The sequence below is a fragment of the Hyperolius riggenbachi genome, chromosome 10, assembly GCF_040937935.1.
Source record: "Hyperolius riggenbachi isolate aHypRig1 chromosome 10, aHypRig1.pri, whole genome shotgun sequence".
Lineage (NCBI taxonomy): Eukaryota > Metazoa > Chordata > Amphibia > Anura > Hyperoliidae > Hyperolius > Hyperolius riggenbachi.
The window spans coordinates 247,581,505-247,598,217 of record NC_090655.1 but is presented as its reverse complement, the minus strand read 5'-3'; the positions used below and the strand labels follow the sequence as shown (position 1 = coordinate 247,598,217).

At 43.6% G+C, this 16,713-nt stretch overlaps 1 protein-coding gene across 1 annotated transcript in view; it reads right to left on the bottom strand.

Moving 5' to 3' along the window:
- The window catches only part of LOC137535177 (zinc finger protein 585A-like), a 32,693-nt gene extending 17,064 nt beyond the window's left edge, over nt 1-15,629 (bottom strand). Inside the window, exons 1-5 of the mRNA XM_068256989.1 lie at nt 15,589-15,629; nt 13,293-13,535; nt 13,068-13,165; nt 9,479-9,839; nt 3,432-5,160 (exon numbers count right to left, since the gene is read on the bottom strand). Coding sequence (XP_068113090.1) covers nt 3,432-5,160; nt 9,479-9,839; nt 13,068-13,165; nt 13,293-13,326 — 2,222 coding nt within the window. The 5' untranslated portion in view covers nt 13,327-13,535; nt 15,589-15,629. The remainder of the gene's footprint in view (nt 1-3,431; nt 5,161-9,478; nt 9,840-13,067; nt 13,166-13,292; nt 13,536-15,588) is intronic.
- Between the last annotated feature and the right edge of the window lie 1,084 nt (nt 15,630-16,713).

The following is a 16,713-nucleotide window of genomic DNA, read 5'->3' as shown; positions in this document are numbered from 1 at the left end:
CAGTGAGCCACGCACCTGAAACAAGCCTGCAGCTAATCTTGTCAGAAACATCTGATGTGCATGCTTGTTCAGGGACTATGGATAAATGTATTAGAAGCAGAGGATCTGCAGAACAGCCAAGCAATCTTTAAAATGAAAGAAATATGGCAGCCTACATATCCCTCTCAGTGACCTTTAAAGCAAACCTGAAGTGGAAAAAAATGTAGGATATAATGAATGGTATTTGTAGTATGGATAACGAATAGAACATTAGTAGCAAAGAAAATGTGTGTCATATTTTTATTATATAGCTTATAGAGATTTTTCCTTATATAGCAACAGTCACTGTTGCAATTTAGAATCCACACTCTGTCTTTAAAGCTATAAAACAGCACACAAGAAAAAATAATGACCCTTTGTACTTTCCTGCAGTAAACCCTTATCGCAAGCTGACTCTCACAGTTTCTTGGCTGTTTAAAGAGACACTGAAGAAAAAAAAAATGATATAATGAATTGGTTGTGTAGCACAGATAATTACTGGAACATTAGTAGCAAATAAAATATTCTTATATTTTGATTTTCAGTTAAAGAGACACTGAAGCGAAAAAAAAATATGATATTATGATTTGTATGTGTAGTACAGCTAAGAAATAAAACATTAAGATCAGATACATCAGTCTAATTGTTTCCAGTACAGGAAGAGTTAAGAAACTCCAGTTGTTATCTCTATGCAAACAAGCCATTAACTCTCCGACTAAGTCTTAGTCATGGAGAGGGCTGTTATCTGACTTTTATTATCTCAACTGTAAGTAAACTGTTTACTTTTTCTCTGCTAGAGGAGAGGTCATTACTTCACAGACTGCTCTGAAAGACTCATTTTGAATGCTGAGTGTTGTGTAATCTGCACATATTATAGAATGATGCAATGTTAGAAAAAACACTATATACCTGAAAATAAAAGTATGAGAATATTTTCTTTGCTGCTAATATTCTAGTAATTATTCATAGTACACAACCAATTCACTATATCATTTTTTTTCCGCTTCAGTGTCTCTTTAAATAGTGTTTTTATAACAACATCATTCTCTAATATTTGCAGTTTACACACTACTCAGCATTCTAAATGATTTTACAGAGCAGGCCAGAGAACTTTTGACCTGTCTTCTGGAGAGAAAAAGAAAATACAGTGACTGAAAGTTGAGATAATATGTTTCAGAAGACAGAGCTCTCTGCGAGTTTTAAAGTCTATTTTGCATAGATAACAACTAGAGTTTATTAACTCTTCCTGTACTGGAAACAATATTAGACTTGTGTCTCTGCTCCTAATGTTTTATTTCTTAGCTGTACTACACATACACATCATATCATAATTTGTTTTCGCTTCAGTGTTTTTTTAAGTGCTACAAAAAACAGGATTGTATTTGACCCAGTGGGTTGAAGAGCTCAAAGAAGCTCTTTTGCATAGGTAACAAGTGATTTTTTTAAAACTCTTCCTGTACTGGAAAACAACAGTCTTTGTCTTTGCTACTAATGTATTTCTTATCTGTACTACACATACAATTCATTATTTCATAAGTTTATTTTCACTTCCGGTTTGCTTTGTCCACAATTATCCATGATTTACCCTTTTAGCCTTTAACAAATCATCCAACCACAGAGCATACAGTATAATTTAATACCTGATAATGGCCCCCATTGCCTATAACAGCCGTCTAAGGGCACTTTACTACTGTGAAACGGATTCAACTGTGATTTCACTTCATTTTCACCAAGTTTTCCGTACAATAGGACAGGTGTAAATTGCAATTGTGATGGAAGAAAGAAAAAAAAATGGGAAAAAATGTTGAATTCCTGTAACACACACAAAAAAAAGGCATAGCACAGCGATGGCTATTCAATTTTCCTGCACCACTATATTTTGCACAAATGCACGGAAAATACTTTAGGCAAACAAACCAAGAGTTTTGCGATTCACAAGTGATCGGAATAAGATCGCAAAATTCTGAGTGTGGGAAAGGGCCCTAAAGGTTGTTTATAAATGGCTTGTTAAAATTAATAGTCTAAAAGTGAATTTTTAGGAGATGATCCTGGCGCTTGCTGACCTTTCTTGGGGCATACATGCAAAAGGAGAGCCAGGAAATGTGGGTGCAAATAGAAGCTGAAAAACGTCTCACCCTGCTAATGCAAATTTCACGGCGCCGTTAATTACTATTCCCCCTCCAGTTTTTTTTAGTAATTTGTCTTTTGCTGGCGCCCAAATGACCCTCTGAGCGCCGCTATAGCCGTAATTCACATTACAGCTGCTGCATGCTTGGTCACAGTCAATGGTAAAAGTATTAGAGGCAGAGGACCAGCAGGATAGCCAGGCAACTGGTATTGCTTGAAAGGAAATAAATAAGGCAGCCTCCATATCACTCTCACCTCGGGTTCACTTTAAGGTATACAAGTGACAGTTTTTATCTAGTTGAGACCCAGTTGGACTTTAGCTTAACCCTCACTGATAGGGAATTACAGCCATAAAACGTTTGCCTGACCGAGAACAGCATCTGAGGGGCAGAGGATAGATTAAAAAAAGGTAATAGTTCATACAGTTTAGCTCCAGGACACAGAAAAACAGTGTAATTGAGCAGAGACAATAAAACATGAAATACTGTATACTCTATAATATTTAATCTTTTAAAAGTAACAAAACTGTGGGATACAAAAAAAAAAATGTCATTGTTGGGAGTAGGAGGATAGATACAATTGTTTATCACATCGATTTATTTTTTCCTCAGGTTCACTTTAAAGAGGAACTGTAACGACAAAACGGCCCCTGGGGGGTACTCACCTCGGGTGGGGGAAGCCTCAGGATCCTAATGAGGCTTCCCACGCCGTCCTGCGTCCCTCGGGGGTCTCGCTGTAGCCCTCCGTGCAGCGGTGACGCAATATTTACCTTCCTGGCTCCTGCGCAGGCGCTCTGATGCCTCTCGGCGCCGAAGTAGGCGGAAATACCCGATCGCCGTCGGGTCTGCTCTACTGCGCAGGCGCAAGTTTCCGGCGCCTGCGCAGTAGAGCGGACCCGACGGAGATCGGGTATTTCCGTCTATTTCCGTGCCGAAAGTCGCCACAGCGCCCCCGCTGGAGCCAGCAAAGGTAAATATTGAACTGACAGTCGGCACAGTCGCCGGCTGTTCGGAGGGCTGCGGCGAGACCCCCGTGGGACAGAGGACGGCGTGGGAAGCCTCATTAGGATCCGGAGGCTTCCCCCACCCGAGGTGAGTACCCCCCAGGGGAGGTTTTTGTTGTTACAGAGTCTCTTTAAGTGAGGGAGGGAAGAGACAAATGGGAGGATTTCCTACAAGGCTAACAGACCTCTGAGTACATTGCTCAGTCCATAAAGCAATGTTTTTGCATATAGACAGCGTCAGTGAGCGCAGGTTTTCTGATGCTTGATTAGATTTGCTTTATTGGTAAAATGTTTCCCACACTCTGAACAGGAAAAAGGACGCTCTCCTGCATGGCTTTTCTGATGGGTAAGAAGGTTTGTTTTCTGAGTGAAACTTTTCTCACATTCCGAACAGGAAAATGGCCGCTCGCCCGTGTGGATCGTCTGGTGTCTGAGGAGGTTTCGTTTCTCACAAAAGCCTTTCCCGCAGTCTGAACATGAAAAGGGACGCTCTCCAGTGTGACTTCTCTGATGTGTCAGAAGCTGTGCTTTTTTAATGAACCCCTTCCCACACTCTGAACAGGAGAACGGACGTTCGCCTGTGTGAATTCTCTGGTGTGTGACGAGGTTGGCTTTCTGAGTGAAACCTTTCCCACACTCTGAGCATGTAAAGGGAAGGTCACCGGTGTGAATAGCCTGATGGGAAAGGAGGCTTTGCTTCTCGGTGAAGCATCTGCCACACTCCGTACATGAGAAAGGGCGCTCACCCTTGTGAACTTTCTGATGCGATAAAAGTTTCTTTTTACCACTGAAGCTTTTCCCACACTCTGAGCATGAAAAGGGGCGCTCACCGGTGTGACCCCTCTGGTGCGAATGAAAGTTCCTTTTGTCAGTGAACCTTTTCCCACACTCTGAACACGAATAAGGTTGCTCTCCCGTGTGACTTCTCAGGTGCCTCTGAAGCCTTCTTTTCTCGCTGAAGCTTTTCCCACACTCTGTACAACAGAAAAGACGTTCCCCGGTGTGACTTTTATGGTGTGCTACCAGGCTTTCTTTCCGGATGAAGCATTTCCCACACTCTGAACAGGTAAAAGGCCGCTCACCTGTGTGACTTCTCTGGTGCCTGACGAGGCTTTCTTTCTTCATGAAAGACGTGCCACAGTCCGAACATGAATATGGACGCTCGCCTGTGTGGCTTTTCTTGTGCCTAAGAAGGTTTTCTTTTTTCATGAAGCATTTCCCACACTCGGGGCAGGAAAAAGGCCGCTCGCCGGTGTGACTTCTCTGGTGATCGAGAAGCTTTTCCTTCTGAACAAAAGACTTTCCGCACTCTAAACAGACAAAGGGCCGCTCGCCTGTGTGGATTCTCTGATGTCTGAGCAGACCTCCTTTCTGAGTGAAACCTTTCCCACACACTGAACATGAAAAATTACGTATGCCGGCATGATTTCTTTGGTGCTTAAGAAAATTGTCTCTGTGAATGAAGTCCTTCCCACACTCTGAACAGGAAAAAGGCCGCTCGCCGGTGTGTGTTCTCTGGTGCTTGAGAAGATCTCCTTTTCGAATGAAGCATTTCCCACACTCTGAACATGAGAAGGGCCGCTCGCCCGTGTGGCATCTTTGGTGTACGAGGAGGTGTGCCTTGTGGATGAAACCTTTCCCGCATTCTGAACAGGAAAATGGGCGGTCGTCGCTGTGAAGCCTTTCGTGTGAAAAGAGGTTTTGTTTCTTGCTGAAGCTTTTCCCACACTCTGAACAAGAAAATGGCCGCTCTCCTGTGTGAACTCTCTGATGTGTGACAAGACAGGACTGTTTTTTGAAGGATTTATCACACTCTGAACATGGGAATACCTTGTTGCCTCCCTCTCTAGAAAGAACTGATTTACTGGAAGAGGGCTTGTCCGATCGACCTGCAGGGAGGCCTCTGTGACGGGAAGCTGCTCGCTTCACGCCTGGAGGATTCTGGGTGATCTCATTGTCTCCTGCAGCTGAAGTAACTTTTCTCTTTGAGATCTTCCGGGCATTATGTCCCTCTGTTGGGAAATAATTATCAGAATAAACACGTTAATTCACATTTTGCAGGCAGGAGCGATCATGTCTCTCTAACACAAAAAATTATGCACAGAGCTACTATAATAGACCAAATACAGCAAAGTCCCAGTTATCCGGAACTCAGGCAACGGGAAGTCTCAACTACCTGGCATGCCTGAGGGGATAACAGGGACTGTTTTAGGGTTTTTGGGATGTTTGCTGGCCATAAAATACTCACTGAGCCTCCAGCAAGGTCTTCTAGCCTTCCTGTAGCTCCTAGTGGCCTTCCTTGCACAGCTCCTGGCATGTCATGTGACCCAACGCAGGTCAGATGTCATGCCAGGAGCAGTACACAGAGGATGCCAGAAAGCTGCCAGGGGTTACAGAACATCACTGGAGGCTCAGTGTGTTTTTCTATCCTGCATGGGGAGGTTTGTTCTCTTTCATGCTTAAGCAACCGGCAAGCACATGAATCCAGCATCAGGCGATCCTCGATGGTGCTGGATACTAGGGACTACTTTGCTGTACATAACACCAATATGAAAACAGAAAGCCAGTAAACCATGTAACGCACCCGTTATATTTTCCTATTGCTAATGTTGTCTCCACAATTAAGAGTCATTGCTTGTGGGATATTGGGCAGCACCGTGGCGTAGTGGTAAGCACTCTCACCTTGCAGCCCTGGTTCGAATCCCAGCCAGGTCAACATCTGCAAGGAGTTTGTATGCTCTCCCCGTGTCTGTGTGCGTTTCCTCCGGGCACTCCAGTTTCCTCCCACATCCCAAAAACATACACATAAGTTAATTGACTTCCCCCTAAATTGGCCCTAGACTACGATACATACACTACATGATACATACATAAACATCTGACTATGGTAGAGATTAGATTGTAAGCCCCTCTGAGGGACAGTTAGTGGCAAGACATATACTCTGTACAGCGCTGCAGAAGATGTTGGTGCTATATAAATACTAAATAATAATACCTCAGGGAACATTTGATTTCTTAGGGAACCTTATCTCTCTGTGTTGGGCCCCGTCGGACGCTCAGGTATGCTGGCCAAGAGCACAGCTCTTGTGGTGTACGTTCGCAGTGAGCGGACTAGGCAGGACCACCCAGAGCACAATATGCAGTGCTTGTGGCTGGGACGGACATTAAAAGGGAACTGAAGTAAGAGGTATACGGAGGCTGCCATATTTATTTCCTTTTTAATCAATACCAGTTGCCTGGCAGCCCTGCTGGTCTATTTCTCTGCAGTAGTATCTGAATAACACCAGAAACAAGCATGCAGCTAGTCTTGTCAGATTTGACTTATCTGCTACATGCTTGTTCAGGGGCTATGGCTAATAGTATTAGAGGCAGAGGATCAGCAGGGCTGCCAGGCAACTGGTATTGCTTAAAAGGAAATAAACATGGCAGCCTCCATATACCTCTCTCTTCAGTTGTCCTTTAAGGGCCCCCCGAGTTACACGATGGTGTGCTAGGATGGATCCAGAAGTGATAGGATGCTAAGGTGTATTAATGGCTGGGGGTGTGGTCTGAGGAGGCGCGAGAGGTGGTAGCAGCTTTAGGCCTTGTTCACATTGTGCTCCACTCGCGTTAGTGTTCGCGTTGGGCATTTTTTGAAGGGTTTTTTTTTTTCCTTTCCCGTTGCTTGGGTGGCCGATGTGTTTTTGTTAAACGCGTTTTTCCAGAGCGCTTTTTTAATTCACTTTCTGATGCAAGTCAGGAAGTGAACTCTTTGATCCGGAAAAGAATAAATACAATGTATTTATTTTTAAAAACGTGGATGCAATCACTGCACAAAGCGATTTTATGACTGTTTTGCCTATACCTTCCATTCAGGGCAAATCGCCCTGAAAATAGTCCATGCAGCATTTTAGTCAGGGGCAAGCAAACAGAACGCCCCAATGAGAACTATCTCATTGGAAAGCATAGTGTAAGCGATTTTAGGGCAATTGTAAAAATTGTCTGCGCTTAAAAAATCAAAAATACGCATCTAGTGTGAACGAGCCCTAACTGATGGCAGGCACATCACTGCGAAATATGTGTTTGTTGTGCGTTCCAAAGTGAGCAGAAACAACACCTGCTCTCCCAGAGTGTTTTGAAGCTGATGGCTGTATGACATCATCACCTAGCCTAGTCATCACTAATAGGATGGGGCTACATGATAATATACAACAATATATAGATCTAGGAAGTGTTTCTGATGCTGAAACCAAGAAAATTACTATGAGTGTGTATCCTGAATAATTGACTACATCCTCCTATATATGTCACTACAGGACCTCTTTAAAGAGACTCTGTAACAAATTTTTCAGCCTTAGTTCTTCTATCCTATAAGTTTCTATGCCTTTGCTCTGGCTTACTGCAGCCTTTCCTAATTGCACTCTCTGTAATAAATCTTATCTCCTTTCCTCAGTCGTGTCTGTCGGGCTAAGGCTTGAATGTGTGGAATGTGCAGGGCTGCTTGTGATTGGATAGAAGCGATACACACCCTCTGCAGGCCCCCTGCACACTCTGTATGACTCACACACACTGTTTATGTGAGTCTATCACAAGCTGGTTAGTTTGTTTGTAAACACTGCCTAAAACTGTTAATTACAAGCCAGGATTGCAGCAGGAAGTGACAGAAACAGCACAGAGGGGCACAGGAGAAAATAAGGAATAGAATGGTATGCTTTTTAGTGTAAGAATATTAGAGTGCAGATTATCTTTAAAGTGTAGCTGAAGTGAGAGGAATAGGGAGGTTGCAATCTTCATTCCTTGATAAACAATGACAAAGCATCTGATCTGCAAGCAGTAATGAAAAAGGAATCTGTACATTTCTGGTGAACCGCACATAATGCAGTCTCATCACCTCCAGCCAAGCGAGACTCATTTTTCGTGACTTCCTCTCATCCTGGATATCTCACTCTGATCAAATCAAATCTTTCTTAAAGGAAACCTGAAACTTAAAAGGGTACCTGAAGTAAAAAAAAATGGGTGGGGTGTCAGGGTTAAATCCTTGCCTGATCTTTGCAGACTTCATGCATCCAGTCAGGAGAGTGCTCGACCCCTTGGAACTGCAACCATGGTGGATTTTTATTAAATTTCTGCCGAGGCTGCAGCCTAACTGGTGGTTGCCAAGCTGGGGGCTGCCAACAACAACGCAGGCGGAGGTTACCAAATAGCCTCGGCAGACTTCAGAAAAATGGCCGTGACTACATTCCTAGGGGGGCAGAGCGACAACTACATTTCTGAAGAGGGGGGCGGAGCACCACCAGAATTCCGATTACGTCAGATCAGGTAAGCAATTATTCCTGAGACTCAGGGCAGGTTCTAGGGTTTTTTTTCTGGCTGAAGCAAACTTGTGAGGCTGAGCCCTCATCCCAGGGGAAAAACTAGCAGAGTGCAGTGAATATTAATATAGGAGAATGGGCAGTGCACACAGACTCACAGCAGGCAAACTCTGTGCTCTGTGAGCCAGCAAAGTGAGAAGTGAAAGACAAAGTGAAGATTGTCTCAGTGCAGAGCTGATGCTGCCCTCTACAGTCTGCAACTCTAAATCACATGACTCAGTCAGCGACATGGTATGACTGACCCTGCTGAAACCCCTCCAATCTTGCAGCATTCAAGTCAACCTGTAGATTTTTGGGATACTCATCCTGGGAGGAGGAAGCCTCTGGATCCTAAAGAGGTTTAATCCATCCTCCTTCATCAGCTCATTCCAGCACTAGGACCGCCAAAGAAAAGCCTCACTGCGCACTGACACCGTCCCACTTAGGCTCATCGGAAATAGCCGAGCCCCATCGGGCCCATGCTACTGCACCAATGCAAACAGCTCATGTCTGTGCATTAGTGCGGACCCGATCCAGCCCGGCTTTTCCCCCAAAAAAGCTGAGCAGAACAGTGCTAGTGCGAGCTGTCCACAAGCATCAGCAAGATCTCTTTCGGGTGTCCTAGGTTTTTTTTTTTTTTGCTGCTGAAGGTAGTCTTTAAAAGAATAAAGTTATATACTTACCTAATTAAAGGGAAGCCTCTGGATACTCTATCTATGACTGCCACTGTGCAGAGCCGCTCTGAACATATGTTCTTGTGGCCATACTCTCCTCTGTATAGAAGCGTGGCCATACCGTGCATGCGAGAGTACAGGTGCACTTATACACGGAGGAGAACTTGGCTACAAACCAGAAGAGTGTCCCGGCCGGCGGTGGTGGGGGTGAGAAGGACAAGGGGAGCCTGGACCAGCCAAAGGCTTCTTTCTACCTAGGCACGTATCTCTTTTTTTTTTTTTTTTTAAAGCTAAAGGTTTGCTCTAAATGTGTGTTTATAATTTACCTGTGTCGATTTTTCCAGAAGATTCTTTCTCTTTGACTATTTCATCTTCTTCTGAAAAATACTGATCGCCCATCACAAAAGTCTCGATTTCTTCCTCTTTAATTGTCCCCATCATGTCCTCCTCTTCTGTAGACTGCTGATCACTCCTTGCAGACGTCTCTTCTTCCTCTTCTTCTGTTGTCTGCGTCGTATAGTCATCCACAGACTTCTGATCACCCGTCACATAAATCTCCTCTTCTTCCTCTTTAACTTTCACCAATAATTCCCCCTCCTCTGTAGACTCCTCATCATCACCCACATAAGTCTCTTCTTCTTCATCCTCTTCCTTCACCTCAACTTTCATGACAATCAGATCCTCTTCCTGCAGCAGCAAAGTCATGGAATAAAATAGAAATATTGAAAAATAATATATTTAAAGGGAACCTAAACTGAGAGGGATCTGGATGTTTCCTTTTAACCAATACCAGTTGCCTGGCAGTCCTGCTGATCTGGCTGCAGTAGTGTCTGAATCACACACCTGAAACAAGCATGCAGCTAATCCAGTCTGACTTCAGTCAGAGCACCTGATCTGCATGCTTGTTGAGGGGCTGTGGCTAAATGTATTAGAGGCACAGGATCAGCAGGACAGCCAGGCAACTGGTATTATTTTAAAAGGAAAAATCCATATCCTTCTCCGTTTAGGTTCCCTTTAAAGAGGATCTTTATTGATATATAGTAGGTAGGGGGGAAATAAATAAATAATTTGCAAAGTGAGAAGTTAAAGAACAGAAGTTAGATCAAGAAATGATTGACACTTGCCATGTAATTATTTTATGTCCTGCACTAGAGTCTCACTGCTGATTTAGTCTCTGCCTGGCCCCTTGAAGTCTGAACTATGATGATGCAATCCAAGCAGCAGCCAAACCCACAAAGTATAAAACTGACCCCACAAGCACAGAAATGTGTGGTCATGTGATTGGAATTCTCAGGCAGGACACATAGAAACAATATCCTCATTTGATAGAAAAAGGTACGGTAATATCTGAGCACTCTAATTAGTAAGAAATGAAAGGACAACTATAGCGGAAAAATTTAAAGTTTAAAATACATAAATATAAATGTAGAATTCTCCCAGGAAAAAATGCACTATAAATTACTTTTTTAATATGTCGCTGTCCCTTACAGTAGGCCGTGAAAAAAATGATAAGTTTTGGACCAGTCCATCTCCTCATGGGGGATTCTCAGCTATTTCTTTATGTACAAAAGCACTTCATGTGGCTCAATAGAACTGTCAGAATAGTGTGCAAGCAAGTAGGGAAGCTGGCTGGCGCCTTTGTATAGATCCTTCCCAGGGAGTGCTTTTGTAAAAAATAACGGTAATACTAAGAATCCTCCCATAATGACATGGACTAGTGTCAAATCTGTCTGTTTTTTTACTACCTATTGTAAGTGACAGCAACATAGGAAACAATTGACAGTGCATTTTACTTTAGGAAAAATTTACATTTTATATGTATGGATTTTACATTTTACTTTTTGTTGCAATAGTTCTGCTTTAAATTATGTTTTTACATATGTGCCTGGCTTTAGCAAGTGATCATTAGTTGTATATTAGGGATAAAGGGTTGGGTACCCATGTGTTACCAGAAATCCAGGTTGGATTTGGGTAATCGGGTTGCGGGTAGGAAGTATTGAGGGTCAGTTTGGCACCACACTAAGCTATCAAAGCTCAATTATATTTACTACCATAGCAAAAGTACAGAGAAGACAAAGCAGCAATAAACTGCTGTTTCGGACAGCGTACCATGTACTTTTTCAAGCTGCTGGTAGTGTCTACATGGCAAATTTAAGTAGGGTGCGTTCCAACGTTTTTACACCCTTACGGTTCCTGACATTTTTGACACCTTAGCTATGCAGCTTTTAAAACAGCAGAATCTTTAATTACTTATACCATCTTAGTATTGATTAAACGTGTATAAATAGGTATAGGTGTTACAGGTGTTAATAAGGGGGGTTAATAGGTGAGACAGGGCTGTTTGCTGCCCTCCGCACAGCCCCAAAGCTGGGCACAATTATAGCCGTAATGCTATAGTTTGCGCCTTACACACAGGTAATTCAGGGATCTGGCTATCACCAGACTCCAAATGACTTCTCCCACCAAGCTGTTACAATTCGTAGGGGGAATTGTAATTAACGGCACCCAGAATTTCTGCGGCAGCAGGGTTAAGCTGTAATTTGTCTAACCTTGTGTCAAAAAGCCCAGCGCCGACATGCCATGTAAGATTTTAGGCTTTTTATGTGCTAGTTCAAAGTAAACATCTAATGTAGGGCACCCGTGCACCCGATCTGGCAATCAATATCTCCCGAATGAAAATATCCATCAGTTGCCAGATCAAGAGTATTAACTTGGGCCGCTTAATGTTTATCAGACTTCCCCAGAAATCATATTAAGACTTCCTTGCCCCTGCTAACTTTGTAGTATTTGATGCAGTACAAAACCTATGCGTCAGTTGATTACCTCTTAGCTGTGGTATCACCCATACAGAACTCCGACTCCTCACTTTATTGAAACCACCGACTCTGACTCCAGTTACCCAAAATTGCTCCAACTCCTCGACTCTGACTCCACAGTCCTGTGCAGAATACAGCTGTGGTCCCATCCATGCAGAACGCAGCTGTGGTTCCACCCATGCAGAAAGTGGCTGTGGTATCACCCATGCAGAAAGTGGCTGTGGTATCACCCATGCAGAATGCAACTGTGGTTCCACCCATGCAGAAAGTGGCTGTGGTATCACCAATGCAGAATGCAGCTGTGGTTCCACCCCTGCAGAAAGTGGCTGTGGCCTCACCCATGCAGAATGCAGCTGTGGTCCCACCCATGCAGAAAGCTGCTAGTGTAGCACACAGGAAGCCTTTTCCCGTCCAGATTATTTATGGAGCCACAACTGTTGTGCCACCCATGAAGAACACACTGTGGCTGTGGTCCCATCCATACAGAATACACTGTGGTCCCACCCATGCAGAATACAGCTGTGGTCCCATCCATGCAGAACGCAACTGTGGTTCCACCCATGCAGAAAGTGGCTGTGGTATCACCAATGCAGAATGCAGCTGTGATCCCAGCCATGCAGAGAGCTGCCAGTGTAGCACAAAGGAAGCCTTTCCCCATCCAGATGACTTATAGAGCTGCAAGGAGTGAGGGTCAAAATGACGCACTGCACTAAGCAGCATTAGCACAACTTTTTTTTTGTTACACTATAGGGTTTACTTGGGCTGTAGTTGTGTTCAGCACAGCCTAAAGCAGAAGGGCACAGAGATGTGGTTGCTTTGTTCTGAAATGAATTATTTGAATGCTTTTACACCTTTCTTTTTTTGTTTCAGTGAATTATCAGCCATCCCTGATTGCAATGTTCAGTGTGTATTTTTGTTTGAAATGTAGGTTCAGGTTACAGGTTGTGATGTGGGTCCAGACACTTGCAGGTCTGGTGCCGCTATGGGTAGTAAGTAGGTTGCAGGTCTGACCCATGCAGAGGTCTAGTATATATGGTATCTACATATAATACCATCTCATATGGTTTACATAAACTTTCAGAGCCTTATCTCCACCTACCTGATAATGGTGGAGGATGGTGTCCTCTTCCTGTGGACAATCCTGGGTATAAAGAGGACCTGTACATCTCTCTCGTGGGTTTCTGTTACTGGATCCATCTGTAGGAAACACACACACACATTGACTGTATATACATTGTCTCTATATGTTTATCAGATGATGGAGGATCTAGGTGTACCCTCCGTACTGCTCTCTCCTTTACAAAAAATGAAAGTCTCCTCTTACCCGGTGATGTGAGGGGCGGCTGATTCTCCATCATGGTGTCCTTGTAGAAGTCTTTGTGTCTATCTATATACTGTCACTCCTGCACTGAGCAAAAGATGGTGCCAATAGATGTCCCGTAATTCCTAGAACTGCTCATCTCTCCATCAGCACCCAATGATTTTGTTGATGACATCTACAACCTCTTCGTTGTTGTTGCTCTCAGAAATCCGGGAATGAAGTAGAGGTGCCGTGATGGTCACCAAACTTCACAGAAAGAAAGAAAAACAGTAATATTTGATATAAATCCAGGAAGAGCGAGTTGGATGTCTTAGACTCATAAGATATAGAACAAATCTGTAGTGTAGGGAGGCAAGACAGCATTCCCTAGATCAACACTGGTCTACAGAGTGAATCACAGATCACAATAAATTAGCTATTTTCACTATTACTAATACACTATAAAAGGATCTCCTGTACACCTACAATTCTCTAATAAGCCAATCCTGCGGCAGCTGCGCAGAGTATATATTCATGCAGATACAGATCAGGCGTTTCAGCTTCACAATAAACAGCTGATTGAGGACAATATGTGAAGCCAGCAATTTTGTCTATGGCCCGATGTTTGCTCAGGAGGCTGGTTTGACAATTTTGGTAACTACTCACCTTCTGAAAATATTACTTACAGCAGTCTCAACCCACATCCAGTGATCAGCAGTTCTGCAGTTGGAAACCCCACATTGACAAGGAACAGAATGGTTGGATTGCTTTGAGCTGACAGAAAGGCTTTGGTAACTCAACCACCCTTCACAACTGTAGTGAGCAGAGAAGCACCTCAGAATACACAGCATGTTAAACCATGCTGGGTATATCTACCAGCTTTTGGAGACAGGAAAAAGGGATGATTAGACGAATTCCTTCCAAACCTTTAGCCATGCCTCAATAATTCATGTGGCATGCCCTCCTCCTTCCCCTATTAAGTTACCTGGTGTCTAGGGCTCCCCCTTCCTCCCCTATAAAGTTCTCCAGAATCTAGTGCCCCCCTCCCTCCTCTGTACAGTTCCCTGATGTCAAGTGGCTTCCCTCCCCTATACAGTTCCCTGGTGACTAGTGGTCCTTTCTTCCTCCTCATACAGTTCCCTAGAATCCAGTGGACACCCTCCTTCCCCTATACAGTTCCCTGATGTCTAGTCCCTCCACAATATAGTTCCCTGGTGTCTAGTCACCCTTCCTCCCTCCCCTGTACAGTTCCCTGATGTCTAGTGGTCCCTCCTGCATCCCCTATACAGTTCCCTGGTATCTAGTGGTCCCTCCTCTATCCATTATACAGTTCCCTGGTGTCTAATCACCCCCCACTTATAATGTTCCCTGGTGTCTAGTCGCTCCTCCTCCCTCCCCTATATAGTTCCCTGGTGTCTAGTCGCCCCTCCTCCCTCCCCTATACAGTTTCTGGTTTCTAGTCAGCCCCCCCCCCCCCACACACACACACCTATAAAGTTCCCTGGTGTCTAGTGGTTCCCCTCTCCCTCCTATGCAGAGATTGGTGCAGGAAGAGGGGCATGGTAAGTTACTCACTTCATTGTTCCAGTGTTGCTCTATCAGCCGTATGTCAATCCAGCAGTAATATATGTCACAAGCAATTGGTGCGCACCACTGAACAACAAATTTGTTTGGATCCAGCAGTAATGAGAGCCCAGAAGATGCAGCATGATCTGAACTTGAACCAGATCACTTGGGCTATTATTACAGCCAGCTCAACGTGCAGCTTTGATTGCTCTGCTGCTCACTAGCCCTAATGCTAGGTACACACGATGAGATTTTCTCTCAGATTTACTGTCCAATCAATTTTTTCCGACAGAATTCCATAGAGTTGAACTGAAAATCAATCAGAAATCAGATCAGACCTGTCGTAAATAATCGATCTGACAGTAAATCTGACAGAAAATCTCATCATGTGTACATAGCATCACAGATGTACAAAGCAAAACACAACAATGAACCCCTTCCCTACTTATCAAAAGTCTATGCAAAGCTCTGTTGCCTGACACAGGGAATTTAACTAAGCCAATGCAAACCCCTAGCTGTTGGTTAATTAACCAGCTGCCACCTAATAGAATTGGAGATGATGGCTTTGGAGTATGATTCTCTTTCTGGATCTATGGTGATTTCCATACTAGGAGAATATAGAAGACATGTTTAGCCCAACACTTATCCAACAAAACATTGTAGACTTCTGCTGGATAATTAGAGAGTCGCATTGCATGCAGAGATGACACAAGAGGGGGCTATTAGCTGTGAATATAAAATAACATCTCATTACCTCTCCTTCCAGTCCCAACAATGTCTCCCCACCACTTCCTGCGCTTTCACTAACAACTTCCTGTCGGTGCGTTCCACCACTTGTCTTTGCGTTTCACTTGGTAAAAGCAAGACGTTTTGAATCAGGGTGATATCACTTATGAGTGAGATCACCATCTTGTGGAGAATGGTATAATTGCAGCCACTTCGCATAGCTCTCAACTGTCTCTCTTTTGGAGGGACAGTCCCTCTTTGGGATTCCTGTCCCTCTGTCCCTCCTTCCTCCTCATTTGTCCCTCTTTCAGGACTTTGTCCCTCTTTCTACGTAAATATATATATTTATCTACTGAAAAATGTGTTTGATTGACTCTAAACTTTATTTCCATTCTTTAAATTGAAATATTACTAATTATAAATATTCATATGAAGGAAAATGAACCAGGATAGAAAGGACCAGTGTGGTTTGAATTACATATCTCCCAACTGTCCCTCTTTCGGAGGGACAGTCCCTCTTTGGGAGCCCTGTTCCTCTGTGCCTCTTTCCTCCTCATGTGTCCCTCTTTCTATATGTATTATCTACTAAAAGACTTGTTTAATTGGCTCTAACCTTTATTCCCACCTTTTAAATTGATATATATCTTATATTCAAATGTTACTATAAAGGAAAATGAACCAGTATAGCCAGTGTGGTTTGAATTATAAAAAAAAAATCATATTTTTCTTATGAAATCTTTATAGTATGCGTGACTAGGAGTGTGACGGGGGCTTGATTAGGGGTGTGGCAGGGGCATGGCTTAAATGTTCCTCTTTCTCATCTCAAAAAGTTGGGAGGTATGGAATTATAAAACAACATATTTTTTTCTTATGAAATCTGTATGGTACGCGTGACTAGGGGTGTGACAGGGGCGTGACTAGGGGTGTGACAGGGGCATGATCAGGGGTGTGACAGGGGCATGGCTTAAGTGTCCCTCTTTCTCATCTCAAAAATGCCTTAATTGTAAGTGCCTGCATGCTACATGCACTAGTGGCAGCTTAGCGTGCGTAATTAACCTCAGTCAAAGGAGTGCTCAGCATAGTGAGTGCTAGTAACTTACACTTAGCGTATTCAATGTCTATTTGTGGCTGCCAAGTTTGATGTCATTTTTGG